Genomic DNA, 18,306 nt, shown 5'->3' on the forward strand with positions numbered 1-18,306 from the left:
TAGGAGGCGGCGTGACCTCACTGCCAGTGTAAGTGCATGTAATCTCATGTTTAAACGCACTTATGCTGGTGGCGAGGCCAGTCCCACCGGCAGCAGAGCGCCATGGGACCGCACCTCCCCCCTCCACCGGTGTGGCCTCTCTGTGGAGCAGGCCATGGCGTAGAGAGGCCGTGCCGGCGCAGGGGGACATTCCGGGGGCGTTCCTGGGGGAGGAGCCGCCAGGTAGGTGGCTTCCTATCCAGTTTCGGCCCTCGCCGCCAGCATCGGGAACGGCGGTGCTGCACGGGAATGAGGCGCAGCCTCGCTGTTCCCTATGGGGCAAAAGGCCCCAGTAAAACAAAAAAAAGCAGCGAAACGGCTTTTTTTTTTGCTGTGTGTGCGATTCGGCTTAGGAAGAGGCGCCACCGTGCCTCTTCCCCGCTGACTCCGTACACCACATTTTCAGGAATGGGCTGTAAAGATGCAAAGTGCAGAGTGCAGCTGACCATTTTTTAAAATTTATGTAGATATTTACACTCTGCTTTTTCCTGTGACTCAAGGCTTACATATCTCAATTTCAATACATACAAATATATAATAAAATAACCTCCTTCCCCTTAAAAAATGCCTGAAGGCTACACCCCATGGAAAGCCCTGGCAAATGAAATGCCCACACTGTGTCCTTGAAAGACCTCTGGAGATACTGCCCCCCTCATCTCCTCAAGGAATCTGGACCATAGAAAACCATGGGCAATACCAGGTGATTGTCATAAGTGGGGATCAGCCAGCAGATGGCTGCCTGCGGATCATAGTTGGCACATGGGGACATATGTGATGAGATGGTCCATTAGATATATGAGACCTAAGTCATGAAGATATTTAAAGGTCCTCAGCAGTACCTTGAATTGAACTGGCAGTAAATTTCACTGTATTAAAACTTATGGTTTCAGCCCCTTCCTCCTCACCCTTGTCTCTCATGTTCACATTATCTCCACCATCCTGAAAAGATGCTCTGCCGAGGGGAAAAGCAAAGCCTTCTCTACCTGCAGCTCCCACCTCATTGTGGTTGGCTTATTTTACTTGGCAGCTATTTTTCGGAACATGAAGCCCAGTTCCGAAACATTTACAGAGCTGGACAAAGTGGTGTCGATCCAGTACAGTATCTTAACGCCCTTGTTAAATCCGATCATATATAGCTTGAAAAACAATGACATCAAAACTGCTTTAAAGAAATTTTTTGGAAACTTTAGGTTTTTTAAAGGAAACTCGTAAGATGCAAAGTGCAGTTGACCGGTTATTTATTTATGTAGATATTTATACTCTGCTTTTTCCTGTGACTCAAGGCTTACATATCTCAATTTTAAAACATACAAAAATACAATAAAACTTAAATAACCTCCTTCCCCTTAAAAAAGTGCCTCAAGGCTACACCCCATGAAAAGCCCTGGCAAATAAAAAGCCCACACTGTGTCTTCGAAAGACCTCTGAAGATACTGCCCCCCTCATCTCCTCAGGGAACCTGGATCATAGGTTGGGAGCTACTATAGAAAACCATGGGCAATGCCAGGTGACTGTCATAAGTGGGGATCAGCCAGCAGATGGCAGCCTGTGGACCATAGCTGTCACATGGGGACATATGTGAGGAGATGGGCCATTAGAGATATCAGACCTAGGCCATGAAGATATTTAAATATCCTAAACAGTACCTTGAATTGAACTTTGGAGCACACTGGCAGTAAATTTCAGTGTATTAAAACTGGTAAAATACATTTCCATCAACTAGCCCGGACAGTAACCAGAATGGGTTGGAGTCAACCAGTTTATCTCCTTGGTCTAACTCATTTCCCTCCTCATTGCAACCCTCATCCTGCAGGACTTCTTTCCCCATAGGTCCAACAATCCCTAGAGTTGCTTTTTTGATGCCCCAAAAGATCTCATCCCTCTTTTGCCAGCAGAAAGGGCCCAGCAAAATGATACAAGTGATACAAGGCAGATTGGTACTCCCCTGACCTGACTCACAGCCACATTTACATAGGCCAGGGGTACCCAATGTGGTGTCCTGGGACATCATGGCACCCACTAACGTTAGGGTTGCCAACCTCCAGGTACTGAGAAATCAAAGAAATGAGCACTTATGGCATAAACTGAGAGCTGTTACGCCAGTTAGTATGCAATATTTTATCCTAAAGCAGTTATATAACTTGCAATGACAAATATAATTAGCAGTGTGTGATATATTTGCAAGGACCTAACCTATCTGCTTACATGATTCACAATTCACAACAATCAGTAATGTTGTTAACAACAAGCGAAATTAGCTTTCCAATTCCAAAGTGTATAATTGCTTATAGCAACATTCAAATGTCCATAGAAGCCACCAACAATGGTGTTTTAACATGTAAGCAGCAAGGTTAGGTCCTTGCAGATATATAGCACACTGCTAATTATATTTGTCATTGCAAGTTATATAACTGCTTTAGGATAAAACATTGCATACTAACTGGCGTAACAGCTCTCAGTTTGTGCCATCTGTGCTCATTTCTTTGATTTCTCAACCTCCAGGAACTAGCTGGAGATCTCCTGCTATTACCACTGATTTCCATCCAGTAGAGATCAGTTCACCTGAACAAAATGTCCACTTTGGCAATTGAACTCTATGGCATTGAAGTCCCTCTCCTCCCCAAACCCTGCCCTCCTCAGGCTCTGCCCCCAAAATCTCCAGGTATTTCCCAACCCAGAGCTGGCAATTCTACCTGACACCCTTTCTTCATCCTGCTATCCGTTTTTAGGAAGTGGGTGGGACCAGGTAGGGATTTTGCCCAGCAAGGCTTCTTATTTAGTACTGGAGAATTGATTGGCTGAGCAGATTTTTTAAAATGTTGTGCTGCCACCATAGCACAAGGATCTGCACTGCATTACTGAAGTTAAGCTGTGGCAATCATTTTTTAGTTGGCTCCGCCTCCTGTGGTAGCCGTTTTGTGATAGCCATTTTGTTGCTGCCCCCCATCTCGCTGTGTCAGAATTCCAAATGTGCCCACAGGCTCAAAAACGTTGGGGACCCCTGATACAGGGGAACACACCTTTGAAAGTGCTCTTTGAAAGGGGCGGTGTTTCAGATTTCTCTCCTCCACCATTTTTGAATAGGCCCCTGTTTTATTTTTTTTAAGCTTTGCATGACTCAACGTATGGGCGCTAAGATCCAAAATATTAGCAACATAGGAATACAAAGTTCATTATTATCCCAAAATAGGGCTTTTATACAAAGTATTGCCAGACAGCCAAATAGATTTCAGGAAGTTATCTATGTATGAGATACAGTGTGGTGCAGAGGTTACGACTACCTGGGACTACTACCTGGGAGACCTGGGTTCAAATCCCCACTTGCGCCATGGAAGCTCGCTGGGTGACCTAGGGCCAGTCATACTCTCTCAGCCTAACCTACCTCACAGGGTTGTTGTGAGGATAAAATGGAAGAGAGGAAAGTGATGTGAGCTGCCTTGGGTTCCCATTGGGGAGAAAGGTGGGGTACACATTAAGTAAACAAAAATAAATGATAATACATTTATATGTCCTTTTTTCTGTGGCATTTACAAATTATCTTCCTCAGTGGTCATAAATACAAAATGTGATTATTAAAGATGCATCCAGAAATGCACCTTAGAAGGTATATTTTATCTGGGGGGGGGGGGGAAACCAACCTTAGATCTTGCTTGGCCTAATGTTAACTACTAACACAAACCATGGGTCTGGCAACGTGGAAACTTGCTCACACAAACATATGGTATAAAATTACCAATGTTTCCAGATGTGTATAACATCAAGCAGTGATAAAATGTATTGGCTTCAGAAGTTAAGCTGAACAAATCCTGGAGCGAGCAAACCAGTCAGGTAACAAGAATTTTCTTTTATTCCCCTCCACACACACACACATGCATTTTTTGATGGTGGTTATGAGGGCATGGAAACCCAGTGGTAGATTCTTTCTTTCTTTCTTTCTTTCTTTCTTTCTTTCTTTCTTTCTTTCTTTCTTTCTTTCTTTCTTTCTTTCTTTCTTTCTTTCTTTCTTTCTTTCTTTCTTTCTTTCTTTCTTTCTTTCTTTCTTTCTTGTCCTTCATGAACCTTCGTATATCAACAGGAGGAGAAAAGAAGATGTCCTCCTCCCTTTTCCACAGGTGGAAAAGTTGACTGGATCCATCCCAGTAGATCAAGAGTACTATTTACACAAGGGAGAAACAAAAAACATGTTGGTGTTGAAACAGTGGGAGCTGTGAAATTTGGTTTTGTTGAACAGAGCAGGGAGGGTTGAAGCACCTGCTGGTTTAGCTGATGTCCAGCTTGCCTGGTGTGAGCATGGAACCAATTTTTCACCAGGCAGTATGGCTGTTCTTGAGCCTTTTGAGCATATTCAGTGGAATCAGCAACACTTCACTCATGTGCAATCTCACACAGCCCAATTAGAGTCCTAGCTCCACCCCATCCATGGTTGCTGCATGCCATAAATGCTAAAGCAAACGACAAATTGAGCAACTGCCATTCTTCCAGCAAGCCGTAATGTTCAGGGCACTCTAAAGTCGCCATCCTGAAGAGCATGCCTCTGCTATGGGGTTTAGGGCTGTCAATTCGGTTCGGTCCGAACAGAAAATCAACCGAATTCTCCTCGATTCGGCGCTTTTCTGTTCGGACGGATCCGAACTCAAAACTGGCGGGCAACCGGGGGGGCCGAATTCAGCGAGTTCGGGAGTTCGCGAATAAATCCGGCAAATTTGGCCGTCAGTAAGCAGGCGCGGGGTGCCCTTTAAACTGATCGGCCGGGATCGGTGCCCTTTAAACTCCCGGCCGGGAGGCGCAGATCAGTTTAAAGGGCAGCCCGCCCCCCTTCAGGGGAGCCGGCTGAAGAGGCGTGGGGTGCCCTTTAAACTGATCTGCGCCTCCCGGCCGGGAGGCGCAGGTGAGTTTAAAGGGCAGCCCGCACCTTTCAGCGGGCTCCCCTGGAGAGATCAGTTTAAAGGGCAGCCCGCCCCCCTTTAGGGGAGCCCGCTGAAAGGTGCAGGCTGCCCTTTAAACTGACCTGCGCCTCCCAGCTGGGAGGCTCAGATCAGTTTAAAGGGCCCCCGCACGCCTTCAGGGAATCCCTCTGAAGGCGCGCGGGGGCCGAATTTTCCCCCAAACTCCGGATCCCCCCGAATTTCCGGGGATCCGAAGCGGGGGAGTTCGGACTTCGGCACGGCCCGAATAAAAACGGGCTGAATTTTGCCGAATCCGAACTGTACCGAATTTTTTTTTTGACAGCCCTAATGGGGTTAACACATTGGAAATAAAGCAACAGTTGAACTCCCTTTAGTTGTGCTCCTGGGAGGAACATTTCTGTCTCACCTACAATTCATCAAGGATCAAAAAGAACTCTTGGGGGTGGGGGGGAGCTCCCAGTTGGTATAAATAGTAGCATACATTCCCTTTGTTTTCAGAGAGCTGGGGATCCATTTGGAATATATATATAAGGTATTTCCTCCACAATATTCTGATATTTGAAGATATACTGTTAAGGTGACCAGATATACAAGAGGACAATACTTTTAACAGATACACAAATGGATGGATTTTAATAGATGTGGGATGTGTGGCAAAAGTTTAAAAGAGCTGCATCTGACAATTGTCCCTCTTCTGTGACATGCTTAAAGGCTCCAGAGCCCACTCATGTTTTACTTTTGTTCATCCTGTCTACTGTATTTTAGATTATGGAACTATACATTGAAGGTGTCCAGAAGATATGAGTAGGGTTCATTAATTTTGTCCCGTGTTTATATAGATCAGTTGAACTGATCACTCTGCAATTTCTGTGCATTTTCTTGCTTCTGGACACATTTTCGGCGGGAAATGTGGAATGTCTGAAGGAGCTAAAGATTGATTTTCCAGACTTTATCTCTTGCCACAGGGTTAATTTTCTTGATTCTGAGGGAAGGGTGTTTGTCTCAAAAATCAGAACCTTCAGAAAAAGATATGAGAAGCAGTGATGGAAATTATTTAATTATTATTAATTATTTTATCCTGTCACTGCACCTTACTAACCTAGCGAGAGATAAGGTGACAAATGCATATACCAGGTGGTGTCAAAATTTCCTTGGGTAATGGATATTAAAACAATTCCAGACAGGGAAACAATCATTGCACCTCAAGGAGATGAGACAAGTGAAGAACAAGTCTACTGACTTACAAAATGTTCTCATAATACCAGGTATCAATCATCATCTATCCCCTCTATAAACAAAACACTGGTATTATGGGTATGAGCCATCATGTCACACCCAGGATTTGGTGATATGAAAAGAGTCATAACATGAGTTAAGGGGCAACTCATCTATGGTAAGTAATAAAAGCAGTGAGGTAAAAAAAATAATCTTAAGTAACATGCAATATGAGTTAGTATTTATTTTAATGTTTAGTTATACCAAAAATCACATCAGTGTATTACTTTGTTGGAAGGAAATAGGAATTATTTTAAGAACTAAGAAGTCTGGCAGTAGGCAATAATACTTTGATACAAAATTAAATTTTTCACTGTGGTTTGAGATTAAGAAAACCTCTGGAAAAAGAACTCTAATTTACAAGACAATCTGTTTTTAAAAATGTCTCAATTACCATCCAGGTGAGGTCATGGACTATTAAAAGCAGTACTTACAAATATGCAAAAATCTTTTTTTGGCTCAGGCCATACTCTGAACCATAAACCCTTAATGCTAATAGTGCTGCATCTGAGAATCTCTAGCATTATTTAAGGTCACTTTAATGCTTAGGGCAATTAAGGGAAATAATATTGGCAATTGAAGTTTCAGTTTAAGCAATTAGGAAATACACCATATATACAGTTTAGCAAATGTTCCAAGTCCAGTAATTCAGCTACATGATCACAGTCTCATGAAGCTATCTTATACTATCAAGGATCAATATTGTCTACTCTGGCTGGCAGCAGATGTCCAAGGTCTCAGGGAAGGGTCTTCCATGTCATCTACTGCCTTTCTGACAAAAGATTCTGGGGATTGAACCTGGGACATTCTGCATGTAAACCAAATACTTTATCATTGAGGTACAGCTCCAGTCCATCATAAAAGCTTTGTTAGCCTAGAATCCAAATGTCTGGTCCTGGAAAATGTATAACTAGATTTATGCAAGGAGGTGCACTGACTTTTCTATGTAGCTTTCATTTTTTACAAAAATAAATTTGTGTTTATGGGTACATTAAGTTCATCTTTTGAATAGTTTATCATCCATGACCACAACCAAACAGTCCTGAGAGTAAGCTCCGTAGATGGTGAACTGGATTTGTTTCCCCAGTCCTACACATGAAGCCAGCTGGGTGGCTTTAGGCTAGTCACAGCTCTCTCAGCCCCACCTACCTCACTGGATGTCTGTTGTGGGGAAGGGAAAGGTGATTGTAAGCCGGTTTGATTCTTCCTTAAGTGGTAGAGAAAGTTGGCATATAAAAACCAACTATTCTTCTTCTTCTAGGACGCTAAGTAGACCTGCTTCGGAATGCTTTCTAAAGCACTCTGAAGCTGCCTTCATGCCCACTAGGAAGGAGTTCCATGGACCTCAGAGGCATTTAGAAATGAACTATACAACCATTTGAATTTGTGGGTTAAATGTAAATATCATTCCATGGATTTATGTAGAGGCTATAAAACAGCATATGCTTGACTTATTCATCTGTATTCTTTATTCGTCATTAAGAAACAGTCGAGCCATTACTTCGCCATTACTTAGCAATTTATTCCTTGCAGAAAAATGCATCCCCCTTCCAAGTGTAATCATATGTTTCTATATTTATTCTTGCAGGTTACAGTTTTACAAAAAAGGGAAATGGAAAATCAGACCACAGTGACTTATTTTATTCTTTTGGGATTTTCATACCATCTACCAGTCCAGATTTTCCTCTTTTTGGTGTTTGTATTCATTTATGCAGTCACTCTGATGGGGAATCTGATCATTATGGTGGTAATAAAACTCAACAGTCATCTTCAGAGCCCCATGTACTTTTTCCTTAGTCAGCTGTCTTTTCTCGATATCTGCTATTCTTCAGTCACGGTACCTCAGCTGCTAGTCAATTTCTTTGCTGGGCAGACGATTTCATACAATAGCTGCATTACCCAGATGTTCTTCATCTTTCTGACCTCTTCCTCTGAAATTTTACTCCTTACGGCAATGGCTTATGACCGATATGCTGCCATATGCAACCCACTACATTATGTAAAAATGATAAATATACCTTTATGTAAACAGCTGGTTGGAGTGGCATGGACAGTTGGTTTCTTCTATGCCATCACAAATACACTACCTGCTTTGAAGCTTTCCTTCTGTGGTCCAAATGTTATCAGGCACTTCAGCTGTGAACTTCCATCTCTTCTTGCCTTATCGTGCACAGGAACTTCAATGAGTAAGATTATATTCTTTATTAGTGGTGGAGCAGTAGGGGGGATGGCATTCTTTCTTACGTTGCTGTCCTATATCCACATAATCTCTACCATCCTGAAGATTGCTTCTGCAGAAGGCAGAAGGAAAGCCTTTTCTACTTGCAGTTCCCACCTCATTGTGGTGGTTTTGATTTACGGGACTGGCTACTTCCGATACCTCCGGCCCGATTCTGCCTCGTCGATAATTCTGGATGAACTGTTTTCTGTTCAGTATAGCATCTCTACACCCATGTTAAACCCAATTATTTACAGCCTGAAGACAAAAGAGGTGATGGAAGCAATTAAAAAACTAATAAGACAAAAACATTGATTGCTCAGGTTTTTTTTTAAAAAATATCCACAACTAATCAGCCCTCAGTAAGCGTCAAATTGCCCTTCATTTATTGTTTCTTCAGCTTCAGTCTGAGTGTACTGAAGAGTCCAATAAACTGAACCACCTGCATCCTGACTGATGTTCATAATTAACCATGATGGGAAACATCACTTATTGTTTGTCTAAGGCCTCACTATGGACTGATTCATAGGAGCATCATTACCACCAAGGACCACTAAGTGGCATTTCACTGAGTTATAGTATTCCTTTTTAGGAATTGTTTGTTTTATTTCATTTTATCCATAATATCCAGTTTTCACTGTACCAAACTGTTTAAATTCTCTGGGGGGAAATCTGCATGTGATGTGAACAATAGTTTTTCTGTGTAATTTTAAAACTTTGATTTGCATAGCATTGCAAGCGTTTATTTTGTTTTAACGTAGGAAACTTTGTCTTAATATTTCTAAAGCTATGGTTTTGTACTATGTGTTGAGGCAGTAGGTAAAGTTATATGTATACTATTTTATTGTAATGCATAGAGTGAAATTCTAGAGGTATTTTCCCTAATTTTATGTGCAAAATCCGCTTGAGTAAAAACATTGTTCACAAAGAACACAATGGAAATTGTGTTTATTTTATTAAATTGTCCTCAGTTAAGCTGCACTCTGTTTACCTCAATATATTTCTGTGTGATGGTATCTGGGGAGAAAGTGGTAAAATACAGCCATCTTTGATGAGGCACTCCTTGTTTATGGTGGCATTGCTGCAACCCCTTTAAACATGTTGAACTTCAAGGAAAGAAGAAGAAGAAGAGTTGGTTTTTATATGCCGACTTTCTCTACCACTTAAGGAAGAATCAAACTGGCTTACAATCAAACTGGCTTACAAGGTAAACTATCAAACAAGAAAAAGAAACAATAAAGATAAAAGATAAAATACAAAATGCCATATAAATTCTGATTACAATATAATTAAAATATATCCTAGCTGGCCATCAGTTCTGGCTAGTTACATTCTTTGGCACCAGTTTGGCTCTTATCTTTCTAACTGCTAGAGCCTGTAAGTGATAAATGAGTTGGTATTTGACAATAAAAATACTAATTTATTGGAATATAGATATGTGAGTGTGTGTATGTGTGTGTAAAGTCATAGCCAAGCTATGGCAACACCATATGGTTTTCAAGGCAAGTGATTAAGCAGAAGTGGTTTGTCATTGCCTTCCTCTGCCAAGTCTTCCTTGGTGGTCTCCCATACAAGCATCAACCCTGCTTAGTTTCCATGATCTGACAAGATCAGGATATACTATACTATTCCACATACCAGATATATAGATACAGATATATAAAGGCCAAAGCAGAACACACTGTAGTTACTTTCCTTTTAATTTAGGGTTGTCAATTGGACAGGAGAAAATTGTCTTGTCCCTTTAATAAAGGCTTAATATGCTGCTTGATGTGTAAAAAGCAGCGGAAACTTTTCAGGGCCCCAAAGAAATATACATAACACTCAACACTTTCTTCCCAGAGTCAGATTTCAAATTTATGTGCATAAGAGATCACATTAACAGTCTGATATACTATGTAAAGACAAAAGGAACTGTAATGGTGAATTTGCAGTTCTGCAGAGCAGTTTCAAAGGTCTTTTTGCACACTGAAATTTCCCACATTTTTTGGTTCTTAGATACCACAGCATTTGATTTTTTTAAAAATGCATGGCATGTGACAGAGCATGCCCCACATACATAACACTCAACTCATGTGGGGATATTGTGAATTTTGACTAAATATGTCTCCAGGGAAATAATTAAGCAGCTACAACTTCAGGTACAATCATGTTTAAATGAGATTTCAAGAGGCTTGTGAAACGCTGAAATATACCTTAAAGATCTCGCTCAGAGGTCCCATTAGATATTTGATGATGATATCCATTCAGACACTTGGGATCATAGTATAGAGTCCCCCTCCCCTTCTGTTTTCAGGGAAATATATAGTAAATAATAAATGGAGAAATGCAGCGAGTGCTGATTGGTGTGTGGTTACTTAGGATACAGGTCACCCAACTCAACTGCCTCAATAACAGAGGATGAACCATTATAGCATTCCAACACCCATGTTCAGTCATGTTATCTACAGCTTGAAAACCAGGGATGTGGAGGAAGTTAAGTGAATGAGGTATAAGATGTTAGTTTCTTAGTTATGTAAAATGGAAAACTATTAAGGAAGCCATTGATCTTGAGTTGACAAATGTATGCATTGGCATTTAGACTAAATCCAGTTATCCAGATGATTGGGTAATGTTGCATAGATGATACAAACATTAAACTATATTGGGTATAATAATCCTTATTGCTTTGAACAGTGATAAACAAAAGCTATTTCACTGTGAATAGATATCTCTTTTGGCTTTATGGCCTGCATTCTTGCTTGTTTTATAGTGGTTTTATTCTGCTTTGATGTCATTATGTTGTTCTCGTTATTGTAGGATTGCTGGAATTCTTTTGTTCTTCCAGTTAGGTTTATTTGGTTAAGTTGTTTTGTATTGGATGTTAATTACTTTATTTTATGTTGTAAGCTTCCTCAAGCTGTTAGATGGATATGCAGCATTAAATAAATATTGCAATGTAAATGTACTGGTTGATAGGATCCTACTTATGAGAAACATTTGTCATTTGATGATTTGTGTGGAGAAATGTGTTTTACTTTGGAGGTTGGGGGAGGGAAGCCCTCCAGCTTGAGTTTTAAAGCAGTTTTTTCTCTCTTGGCAGACAGTGGGCAAGAGGGGAGGGGAGTCAGTTGCTCTCCTGCTTCACCCAACTAGGGTTTCAAAATGGTAATGGCAGGCTTGTCCAGAGATAATGAAGTGGTCAGCTCACTCCTTCTGTTAAAAAGCTGACACCTAGCAAGAACAGAGATCTGGAAGACTTAAGGTGCTAGAAGGACTTCGGGGGGGGGGACTTTTACAAGTAAAAGTTTTTATTTGACCTCCACGGAATGGGCGGGCAAAGAGAGAAAACAATAATGGCACAGAAGGGAAAGCTTCTCTTCTGGCTGATTCCATCTAGTCAGACAGAGCTCCCATCCAGGCTCCTGCTCAAGGCAGTGGGGACTGCAGACCTGAACAAAGAATCCAAGGTAATACAAACTTTTAGAACCACTGTTACATTTAAATTAAGGCCTGCAGTAGAATAATATCAGTATATCCCCAGAAGCACAGCTTACATTACAGTTCTATAACATTTTCTGGAGACTGGATGAAATTATATGTATTAATTCCTGGCTGTCTCAGAACTCAAATATTTAAATAAGGCTACAAAACAGTGTTTCATACATTAAATTGGCTTCAAGCATATTACTCATGCATATTACTTCATACATATTACTCATAACATATAAAACTAAAAGTCTTTGCTTCCTATTTATGCAAATTTTAGGATAATGGACAGCTCTTCATGGAAAATCAAACCCTAATAACCGAGTTTATCCTCCTGGGACTTTCCAGTGATCCACGACTGCAGATTTTTCTTTTCTTGATCTTTCTAATTATGTATTCAGTGACATTATTGGGAAATCTGGCAATCATGCTGGTGATCAGGAACGAGGCTGGCCTTCACACCCCCATGTTCTTTTTTCTCAGTCATTTGGCTTTTGTCGACATCTGCTACTCATCAGTCACTGTCCCTAAGATGTTGGGAAATCTTGTAACGATGCAGAAAACTATTTCCTGGGAAGGGTGCATTGCACAGATCTTCTTCTTTTTCCAGTCTGCTGGTGCCGAGGTTTTCATTCTTGCGGCAATGGCTTATGACCGATATGTTGCCATATGTGACCCACTGCACTATACTATAGTCATGAAAACAGAGATATGCAAACAACTGGTGGGTGGAGCCTGGACCATGGGTTTCTTGTATGCTTTGATGAATGCCCTGCCATTGCTGAATTTGCGTTTTTGTAGAAACAACACACTCAGCCACTATAGCTGTGAAATTCCTTCCCTCTTGCTCCTGTCTTGCAGTGATACCCTAACCAACTATGTTGTCCTTCTTGCCTCTAGTTTTGTCTTTGGTTTAACCTCCTTCATCCCCACCCTCATCTCTTATATTTACATCATCTCTACTGTCCTGAAGATACGCACAGCAGAAGGTAGGAGGAAAGCCTTCTCCACCTGCAGCTCCCACCTCATTGTTGTGGTTTTATTCTATGGGACTGGCTACTTTCGATACCTGAGACCCAACACATCATCCTCAATAGTTTTGGATCAACTCGTTTCCATCCAATATAGCATCTCTACCCCCATGCTAAATCCCATTATCTATAGTCTGAAAACCAAAGAAGTGAAGGAGGCCATTAAAAAAATGCTGAACAAAATATGTTGATTGACCATGAGCAAACCAAATGGTCACATGTTGAGCAAATCAATAAATGGACTGCCACCAAAGCAGAGTTCAAAACCTTGTTCTCCTATTTGGGGTCTGTCTGAATATATCAAATATTAATTTTAAGATAGTTTATAGACAACTGTCATTTATTGCTCACACAATTATTCACAGAAAGTTTATTTGTTAATCACATCTTGTTTATGACTCATGTTATGGCTAATAAACATAATATTTCTGGGTCTAGTGACTAACTGAGTGAAGAATGGCTTGAAATAACTTTAATATGGCTGGAAACAACTTTAATATTTAATAAAACATCTTGTATAGCTGTCTCCTTGAAATAGAACAAAATCAGGACATGAGATCTTAAGACAAGTTCACACTTTAAAATATAAGTTCTAAATACTTTCATCACACAAGCTATGTTCAATGGCAATAGATATATATTTTTAAAAACTGAGTCACCAAGACTGCTACTAGTTTCAGTGGAATATGATTCCATGGGGCCCTCACAGTGCTCAGTCCTATGCTTGGGCATTGGGTATACATTTGTTAATCACATCTCCTAACAAAAAAAGCAAAAAGTCATGGTGCCTGGGGTGTGTGTGATTAGTCTTCAATATCCACTAAGATGTTGGACACCTTGGAATCTTGCATACCCTTCCCCTGCCTCCCTGCTCATGAGTGTTCCTGCCACCTATGCTCCCAGGTCTTCGTAGTGTCCAGCTTTATCAGGGGAAGAATGGGCTCATATGGTGGGGACTGTGGGCAGTGAGATGACTCACAAGTTGACAGGGAAGAATAGGCTGATGAGTAGTGGGGGAAGGGCACAGAAGTGGATGGGAAGGGGGCATGAACGGGGACTGCAGTAGTGGAGAGGGACTCCAGGCACTGAAATCTGAAGCTGAACTTGTGCTTCTCAATTGTCACTTCCAGCTATCGCTGTCTCCCAACTGCCAGTGCTTCACAGAAATACTTTCCTTTCATTACTATCAAAATTTTACCTGATTATAAAGACATGTTCTGATGGGAAGGCTTTGGAGGATTTATTTTGGTCTCCTCTTTTTATCTATTTACAAAGTCACATCTGTGTGCTTACTTGGGGAATGCCTTTAATATGCAAAAAAAAAACCGTTTACATGCTGTTTAATTGTTTTAGTGATTGGCACATGAGTGCAAATTCCAAATCCCCATTTTTTTATGTGGAATCCTGGAAAAAAAATTGGCTCCATTATACCCCATGGAAAATTCTTTCAGGACTGTTTTTTATTTATTTATTTATTTATTTATTTAAGATAGAGGCACCAAATCTGCAGCATAGCTGCTAGGAATTCTCCTTAGAAGAATGCCTAAGTTTGATAAAGATTGGGTCAGTTAGTCCAATTTTATTGGCCCCCATACATCCTGAGGCATCATTCTGGAAGATGGCTGGGTAACCTTCATACCAAAAGCCTGGGGCCTTGGGGCCTTCATAGACCTGAGATAGAAACCCCTTGGGGATGCCACTATCCTTAGGGTTGGCAGCCTCCAAGTGGCAGCTGGAGATCTCCTGCTGCTACAACTGATCTCCAGGTGGCAGAGATCAGTTCTCCTGGAGAAAATGGCCACTTTGGCAATTGGACTCCATGGCATTGAAGTCCCTCCCCTCTCCAAACCCCACCCTCCTCAGGCTCCACACCCAAAATCTCCAGGTATTTCCCCACCTGGAGCTGGCATCCCTAACTACCCTTGACCCATAGACATCATGGCTGGGGTGGGGGGTAGGACTAAAGAAGCCTTGGAAAGGAGTAGCATGAGCTGTGTCCATCGGATGGCCCAGGAGCTTGGAGCCAGAGTGGCCTCATCTGTAAGATCAGGGATGAACAGAACAGAGGAGGCCTAACCTTTCTGCATCCCACCAATTGCCCACACTGCCATTAGTTCTGGAATGGAGTTTTGGTCTGTGTGCACTGCAGATCCCTCTTGGAAATAATAATGAAAATAAAGTTGTATTTTGATTATCTCAGCAAATAGTGTCACCTTTTCTTATTCTACCTCCATAGATAGAGTTACTTGCTGTTTAAGTGCTTGTCTTCCTTTTGTCTTTTTCCAAACTGGGAACAATGTATAAGAGGTCTCTTTTGCTCCTCAATTTGCCTGCTAGATTCTCAAAATGCAATGGATTACTGTCAAAATGCAATGAATTACTGTCAAAATTAATGTCTAGACGGAAAGTCTTTTGATTTAATTTCAACCCTTTGGTTCTGGTCCGACCTTCTGGAGCAAAGAGAAGAGATTTCCAGCATCATTTGGCCACAAATGAGGGTGGCGGTAAGGAAGTCGATAATGTAGATTGATATAAAAGATTAAAGAATGAATATGGCATGTCATCAGAGGGACCAATTCTGGCATTAAAGTCACCTCCCACAATAATGAGGGCACTGGAATATACCACTAAGAGGCTGGCTATGTATTTTTCAAGCATAATTTTCTTGTGTCTTATATTTAATACCTTGGGAGGAAAAAGGAAATTCAAAATCATCCATATCCATGACCATGAGTCACTGCTACCATAACAGAAGAGAATGTATGGATATGATACACCCATCAAGCCTTTATTCACAATAATCTTTCCCAACATTAGCCAGGTTGGGGACAAGTTCCTTGTCAGCCTTAATAACCATCTCCAGGAGTTCCCAAAGTGAATCTGCTTCCCCTTCTCATAAAGGGTACCCTCAGATGATATCACCAACTCTTTTCCTTGCTTCACCCATCTTCTTGGGTTCTGCTACCTGCCACTTTTAACTTCGGAACTCTTAGGACTGGAGCTTTAGAGTTTCACAGGTTTCTGAAGGGACCATCACATTCAGTGTCTTCTTAGATGGTTTTGCAAGTTAGTTGTTTTTTAAAAATCTTACAATACCCATTCAGTATTACACAGAATTGGTTTGCATATGCATTACTTAACTACTACAGTAACAGTTAGGGACCTGAATGGGGGAATGGGCACCCATGGAAGCAATAATATCACATCATTTCCAAAACATTGCACTTCATTTGAGCCAGTTCAGTCACTTCATTGCAAGTTTTCAAGAAAAGAGAAAAGTTTTTTTCTCTGTGTGTGTGTGGAATTTGTATATATATGTAAAGAAAATGTTCTGTTCCCCACTCCCCCAAAACCTCACAGTGCTCAAAGCATAATACTGAAAGAAATGGACAGATCTGTTTTTCCATCTCATGTTACAAAGAAGACTTTTTTGAGGGCTGTCTTTACATCTTTATTTCTCAAAGTGTAGACTATAGGGTTCAGTGTCGGTGTAACCAGGGTGTATAGGGCAGCAATTACCTTGTCCCTATCAAAGTTATAGCTGGAGGTTGGGCGTATATAAGTATAGATGACAGTGGAGTAATATAAGGACACAACTATAAGGTGAGAAGAGCAGGTAGAGAAGGCCTTTTTCTTCCCTTCAGAAGTCTTGATTTTAAGGATTGCCCTAACAATGAAGCAATAAGATAAGCATGTTAGCAAGAAGTCTCCCATAGCTAGGAAAATGTCTGCTGTGAAGACCCAGACTTCATTGATTCTTACCGGGCTGCAGGAGAGAGCCAGAAGTGGAGGAATCTCACAGAAGAAGTGATTGATACCATTGGGCCCACAGAAGGTAAGCCTCATAATCAGGCCAGTGTGAACCCATGAGTTACTAATGGCTATAAGGATCACCACCGTGGAAAGAAACAGGCATACCTTCTTGCTCATCATGAGGGTGTAACGCAAGGGGTGGCATATAGCCACATAGCGGTCATAAGCCATGACAGTGAAGAGCACCATTTCAGCACCCAAACACCACGTGAATGAATAGAGTTGAGTGATGCAACCTGAATAGGAGATACCCTTACTGACAGTTGCGATGTTCCCCAGCATTTTGGGAATGATGGTGGAGGTGCAGATTATGTCCACTATAGCCAAATGAAAGAGGAAGAAGTACATGGGGGTGTGAAGCTTGGGATAGGAAAGGATGGCAGCTATGATGGCTAGGTTTCCAATCAGGGCCATGATGTAGATACAAAGAAAGAGAACGAAGAGCAGGACCTGCAGGTTAGGTTGGTCAGAGAGGCCCATCATCATGAAGGTGGTCACACAGCTGGAGTTCTTCACTGCAACATTGCCACATGACCTGTTGGTCCAAATTAATATTCATTACAGCTTCTCTAAAATGTTCACAGTAACATTCACACATAGCCATAGAGCAACACAGTGCAGTTGATCCGCTGAATTAGATGAAAGCAAGTTTCGAACCTTCCTTCTTACCAGCTCAGTTTTGTTTCTCCTCTTTTCAAAATAAAACTAAAGGCCGTATGGGAACAATGTTAATGTTTCACTTATGTAACTACCCACCATCAGATTTACAATTAATACCAGTAATATTGGAGAGCAAGCATGGTTAACCGCAGTGGACTCTGATCTGGAGAACTGGGTTTGATTCCCCACTCCTCCACATGAACAGTGGACTCTGGTAAACCGGATTAGTTTCCCACTCCTGAACATGAAGACTGTTGGGTTACCTTGGGCTAGTCACAGTTCTCTCAGACCTCTCTCAGCCTCACCTACCTCACAGGGTGTCTGTTGTGGGGAGAGGAAAGGGAAGGTTATTGTAAGCTTGTTTGAGACCTTATGGTAGAGAAAATCGGGGTATAAAAACTAAACTTCCTCCTCCTCCTTCTAATACTAATATTCAGTCATACATAGTAAAAATTGAGATTGTTCATTACATTTTTTTTAATTGTTACATTTCCAAAACCTGAAATATTTTTACAAGGGTTCATTTTAAAGACTAAAGCAAACTGACTGTTGGAAGGGATCTGTTTTTCAACAATTACAACCAACATTTAAAATACCAGCACTGAAAGAGCTCTGCTCACAGAACAGTCCTTTCCTACATTCTAACTGGTGTAGCCGCCCACAAATCCTTAAAGAGTGATTTGTGAGTGTCAGGGGACTCTCGGGAACAATCTGAGGTGGAGTGTGAGGATCTATGATAGGAAGAAGTGAAGCCTGGCAGTCGCCCTTTCCTGAACTAAGCTACCTGGCCACCACAGCGACACGTGTTGCCATCGTTCCAGACATGCAGCAAGCTCTAAATGTCATACCCCATGAGGCATCAAGGATCCATGGGCAGGACGATCCCTCTGAGTGA

General features: G+C 41.4%; 3 protein-coding genes across 3 annotated transcripts; 2 read left to right on the forward strand and 1 right to left on the reverse strand.

Annotated features, from left to right (window-relative positions):
• Positions 1 to 7,833: 7,833 nt before the first annotated feature.
• LOC130492970 (olfactory receptor 1009-like) lies at positions 7,834 to 8,754 on the forward strand. Its single transcript, XM_056866748.1, has one exon. It carries the CDS (start codon positions 7,834 to 7,836, stop codon positions 8,752 to 8,754), a length of 921 nt encoding a protein of 306 aa, XP_056722726.1.
• Positions 8,755 to 12,202: 3,448 nt separating this feature from the next.
• LOC130492957 (olfactory receptor 5V1-like) lies at positions 12,203 to 13,129 on the forward strand. Its single transcript, XM_056866735.1, has one exon. It carries the CDS (start codon positions 12,206 to 12,208, stop codon positions 13,127 to 13,129), a length of 924 nt encoding a protein of 307 aa, XP_056722713.1. The 5' UTR covers positions 12,203 to 12,205.
• Positions 13,130 to 16,346: 3,217 nt separating this feature from the next.
• Positions 16,347 to 18,224, reverse strand: LOC130492971 (olfactory receptor 13G1-like). Its single transcript, XM_056866749.1, has 2 exons — positions 18,196 to 18,224; positions 16,347 to 17,286 (listed from the first exon to the last, which is right to left on the reverse strand). Exons 1-2 carry the CDS (start codon positions 18,222 to 18,224, stop codon positions 16,347 to 16,349), a joined length of 969 nt encoding a protein of 322 aa, XP_056722727.1.
• Positions 18,225 to 18,306: the final 82 nt, after the last annotated feature.

This window comes from Euleptes europaea, unplaced genomic scaffold, assembly GCF_029931775.1.
Source record: "Euleptes europaea isolate rEulEur1 unplaced genomic scaffold, rEulEur1.hap1 H_4, whole genome shotgun sequence".
Taxonomy (NCBI): Eukaryota; Metazoa; Chordata; class Lepidosauria; order Squamata; family Sphaerodactylidae; genus Euleptes; species Euleptes europaea.

What these genes read in the sequence shown, in the direction of transcription:
- LOC130492970 (XM_056866748.1), top strand. Translation starts at nt 7,834, where the DNA reads ATGGAAAATCAGACCACAGTGACTTATTTTATTCTTTTGGGATTTTCA.
- LOC130492957 (XM_056866735.1), top strand. Translation starts at nt 12,206, where the DNA reads ATGGAAAATCAAACCCTAATAACCGAGTTTATCCTCCTGGGACTTTCC.
- LOC130492971 (XM_056866749.1), bottom strand. Translation starts at nt 18,224, where the DNA reads ATGGCAACACGTGTCGCTGTGGTGGCCAG. An exon ending in CGTGTCGCTGTGGTGGCCAG is followed by an intron (nt 17,287 to 18,195) that starts GTAGCTTAGTTC and finishes TTGGACCAACAG; the next exon opens with GTCATGTGGCAATGTTGCAG.